The sequence below is a fragment of the Calidris pugnax genome, unplaced genomic scaffold (assembly GCF_001431845.1).
Source record: "Calidris pugnax isolate Ruff unplaced genomic scaffold, ASM143184v1 scaffold17, whole genome shotgun sequence".
Classification (NCBI taxonomy): Eukaryota; Metazoa; Chordata; class Aves; order Charadriiformes; family Scolopacidae; genus Calidris; species Calidris pugnax.
The window spans coordinates 13,610,401-13,614,682 of record NW_015090794.1 but is presented as its reverse complement, the minus strand read 5'-3'; the positions used below and the strand labels follow the sequence as shown (position 1 = coordinate 13,614,682).

Here is a 4,282-nt window from a genome sequence, read left to right as displayed (position 1 = left end):
CCGCAGGGAGGTGCCAGAGTGGGGAGCGGCTGGGTGTAGCTCCCCCCCCCAAAAAAAAACCCCCACAGGTTTCCACCCTTGCAGGTGGCAGCTCCACACCTCTCCCGGCACCTCCGCCACCCGATAAGAGGGTCAAAGTCCAGCTGTGCCAGCTGCCGTCACCCCGTGGGGCGGGGGGGTGACCGTGGGGAGGGGACTGTCACCCTGCCCGCCCCGGCTACCTGGGGTGACACCAAACACCCCACCGGTGGTGGCACGGGGCACCCCGGCATCACTGGGTTGGGGTCCCCCCATGGCTCCAGCAGCCGGAGCAGCGCAGGAAGGTGGTGGCACATCAGAAGCAGGTGGTCCAGCGGGAGGATGATGATGGTGGTGAAGGCTGAAGGCTCCGGGTTGACCTTTAATGTCATGCAGGGTGGCTGTGCCCACGGTGGAGCTTAAGGGTGAGGGACCCAGAGCTCTTGGTGGAGGGGGAGGGTCCCCACCCCAGGGAGGGTCTGGGCACAGCCGCTGGTGGGCAGGGGATGGGGACGGGGGTCCAGCGGTGACTCTGGGGGGCACAGGTGGTGGCTCAGTGGTCGCTGCCCCCCTCACCCTTGCCGGGCAGCCCGTTGGGGGGGCTCAGCTCCCCCCGGTTGCTCTCGTTCAGCCGCCGCACGCGGTAACTCTCGTAGTGGACGTTGTGGGTGATGTCCTTCAGGTCCTGCAGGTGGGACCTGCCCGGGGTGGCCAGCGGGGAAGGAAGGGTGTCAAGTCACCATCCCTGCTGCCACCACGTCACACCCCCCCACCCCGGGATGTTGTGTCCCCCCCACCACCCTCACCCCGTTTTTGTGTCCCCCCCCTCACCGGATCAGCAGGTCCCTCAGGAGGGGGAACTCGCAGTGCGCCGGGTTCTCCACTGCAAAGCAAGGCAGAGCGGGCAGCGTGTGGGCAGGATGCCCGGGGAGGACATCCCACCAGGCTCCGGGTACCACCAGAGCACACACCCCCAGCTCAGCACCCACCCAGGCAGGGATACACCCCCCCGTTGGACCCCCCCCCACACCCCATACCTGGGGGTGCAAGGGGCTGCGCTCACCTTCGATGATGCCCCACTTGGTCTTGCGGCCCAGCACCCTCTTGCCGTTCACCTGGTGCTCCTGGTCGGCCCCCACCACGGCGAAGGGGATCTTCTCCTGCCGGCGCAGAGAAGCGTGGTCACCCCAGGGTGCTGCCAGCCCCACCACCCCCCCAACCAGGGACAGCAGCACCCCAAGTCCCAGCACCCAAAACTCACCCGAATCCGGTCGTTCAGCACCCTGTCATCCGGGTCCTGGTCAAAGTCCTCCTGTGGGTACACGCTGATGGCGTGGGTCTTCAGGTCCTCCTGGATCTGCAGGATACATACAGGGCTTGGGTTGGGGTTCAGGGGGGACATGGGGCACCCTGGGAGCCCCCTCAGGGACCTGTCCTCACCCGTTGCTTGAACTCTGCCCGTTCCTCCAGGGTGAGCGTGTCGGCTTTGGCGATCACCGGCACCACGTTGACGATCTTACTGAGCCGCCGCATGAACTCCAGGTCCAACGGGCGCAGCCTGCCAAGGACCACCATCACCCCGGGGTGACCCCCATGACCACCACCCCAAGGTGGCACCACCACCACCATCATCCCCAGGGTCACCCTACCATCACAACCCTGGGGTGACACCACCACCATCACCCTAGCCACCCCAAGGTGGCACCACCACCACCATCACCCCCAGGGTCACCCTACCATCACCACCCTGGGGTGACACCACCACCATCACCATCACCCTATGGTGACCCCACCACCACCATCACCCTGGGGTGACCCACACCACCATCACCAGCAGGTGACACCACCACCATCACCCAAGGGTAACCCACACCATCATCACCCCAGGGTGACCCCACCACCACCATCACCTCGAGGTGACCCCACCACCACCACCACCCCAGGGTAACCCACACCCCCATCATCAGCCTAGGCTGACCCACACCACCATCACCAGCAGGTGACACCACCACCATCACCCAAGGGTAACCCACACCCCCATCATCATCCTAGGGTGACCCACACCACCATCACCAGTAGGTGACACCACCACCATCACCTAAGGGTAACCCACATCATCATCACCTCGAGGTGACCCCACCACCACCATCACCTCGAGGTGACTCCACCACCACCCCAGGGTAACCCACACCACCACCATCACCTCGAGGTGACCCCACAACCACCACCACCCCAGGATGACCCCACAACCACCACCACCCCAGGGCGACCCACACCCCCATCATCATCCTAGGGTGACCCACACCACCATCACCAGTAGGTGACACCACCACCATCACCTAAGGGTAACCCACATCATCATCACCTCGAGGTGACCCCACCACCACCACCACCCCAGGGTAACCTACACCACCATCATCATCCCAGGGTGACCCCACCACCATCACTATGGGGTGACCTGCACCACCACCATCACCCAGGGTGACTTGCACCACCAAGCAGGGAGCACCCATGGTGCTGTGAGTGGGGGCTCACCAGTGACCCGTGGGGGGGACAAAGTAGACGCATCCATGGACCCGGGTGTCCGGGATCTTCCTCTTACGGGTGATGAGGATCTCCTCACGCAGGTACCTCTCGTACTGCTCGTTGATGTATTTGATGATGGGGTCCCAGCTGGGGACGAGGAGTTGTGGGACAGCATCTGAGCTCGAACCTCCTTGAGAATTCCCACCCACCAAGCTGGGACGCTGCACCCAGCTGTGTCCTACCAGTTCTCGTTGTTGATCTGGTCCCCGAACCCCGGCGTGTCCGTCACCGTCAGCTTCATCTTCACACCCTTCTCCTCGATGACTATGGGGCAGAGATGTGGGTCAGCGGGGACCGAGCACCGGGGTCCCCTGCTTCTCCCGGAGGTTGGTGGGACACCCCATGGTGGTGACCTTACCGTGGGTGACGGACTGCAGCTGCACCGTCTTGGGGATGCGCTCCTCCTGGCCGGGCTGCGAGGCTTTGCGGCTCACCTTGGACTTGAAGAGGGTGTTGACCATCGTCGACTTCCCCAGCCCGCTCTGCCCTGCGGGGGAGGCCGACAGCTCCATAAATTAATTCCCCCCAGGGCAATTAACACCTCGGTATCCATTTGGGAGCATCCCAGAGGTTGGCATAGCTCAGGTTTATCCCCTAATAAATATATTCCCCGGGATGATAACACCCTGCTACCCACCTGGGAGCATCCCAGAGGTTGAAATAGCTCCAGTTTATACCCAGTAAATTTATTCCCCAAATTTATTCCCCATTGACACCTATTTGGGAACACCCCAGAGGTTGGCGTAGCTCAGGTTTATCCCCTAATAAATATATTCCCCGGGATGATAACACCCTGCTACCCACCTGGGAGCATCCCAGAGGTTGGGATAGCTCCAGTTTATCCCCACTAAATTTATTCCTCAAGGTGGTAACACCTTGGTACCCACTTGGGATCATCCCAGAGGTTGAGATAGCTCCAGTTTATCCCCACTAAATTTATTCCTCAAGGTGGTAACACCTTGGTACCCACTTGGGATCATCCCAGAGGTTGAGATAGCTCCAGTTTATCCCCACTAAATTTATTCCCCAAGGTGGTAACACCTTGGTACCCACCTGGGAGCATCCCAGAGGTTGAGATAGCTCCAGTTTATCCCCAGTAAATTTATTCCCCAAATTTATTCCCCGTTGGCACCTATTTAGGAACACCCCAGAGGTTGGGATAGCTCTGGTTTATCCCCCAGTATGTTCCCAAAGGTGATAACACCTTGGTACCTACTTGGGAGCATCCTGGAAGTTTGGATGGCTCTGGCTTGTCCCCCAATAAGTTTATTCCCCAAGGTGAGAACGCCTCAGCATCCATGTGGGAACATCCCAGAGGTTGGGATAGCTCCAATTTATCCCCCAATAAATACATTCCCCTGGATGGTAACACCTTGGCATCCATCCATCCATCCATCCAGCACCTTGGATGAGCTCACCCACCAGCATGGCTGTACCAGCAGGTAGGGGACGTTCTTCCTCTTCGATTTTTTGATGCTTAAATCCCTTTTAATTAAATCCCTTAAAATCCCCTAAAAGCCTCGTGTCCCCCAGCACGCTGGCATCAGAGCCAGGATCCCCCCCCCCTGCAGCGGGAGCGAACCCGGCGGCTCACCCACGACCATGATGTTGAACTCGAAGCCCATCTTCATGGTTTTGACCTTCATCTGGTCCAGCACGGCTTCGATGCCCACGTAAC

At 60.2% G+C, this 4,282-nt stretch overlaps 1 protein-coding gene across 1 annotated transcript in view; it reads right to left on the bottom strand.

Annotated features, from left to right (window-relative positions):
* Positions 1-8: 8 nt before the first annotated feature.
* SEPT12 (septin 12) overlaps positions 9-4,282 on the bottom strand; it is a 16,060-nt gene continuing 11,786 nt past the window's right edge. The window contains exons 6-10 of the mRNA XM_014936705.1: positions 1,459-1,576; positions 1,280-1,375; positions 1,082-1,178; positions 850-901; positions 9-716 (exon numbers count right to left, since the gene is read on the bottom strand). Of these exons, the coding sequence (XP_014792191.1) occupies positions 572-716; positions 850-901; positions 1,082-1,178; positions 1,280-1,375; positions 1,459-1,576 (508 nt within the window). The 3' untranslated portion in view covers positions 9-571. The remainder of the gene's footprint in view (positions 717-849; positions 902-1,081; positions 1,179-1,279; positions 1,376-1,458; positions 1,577-4,282) is intronic.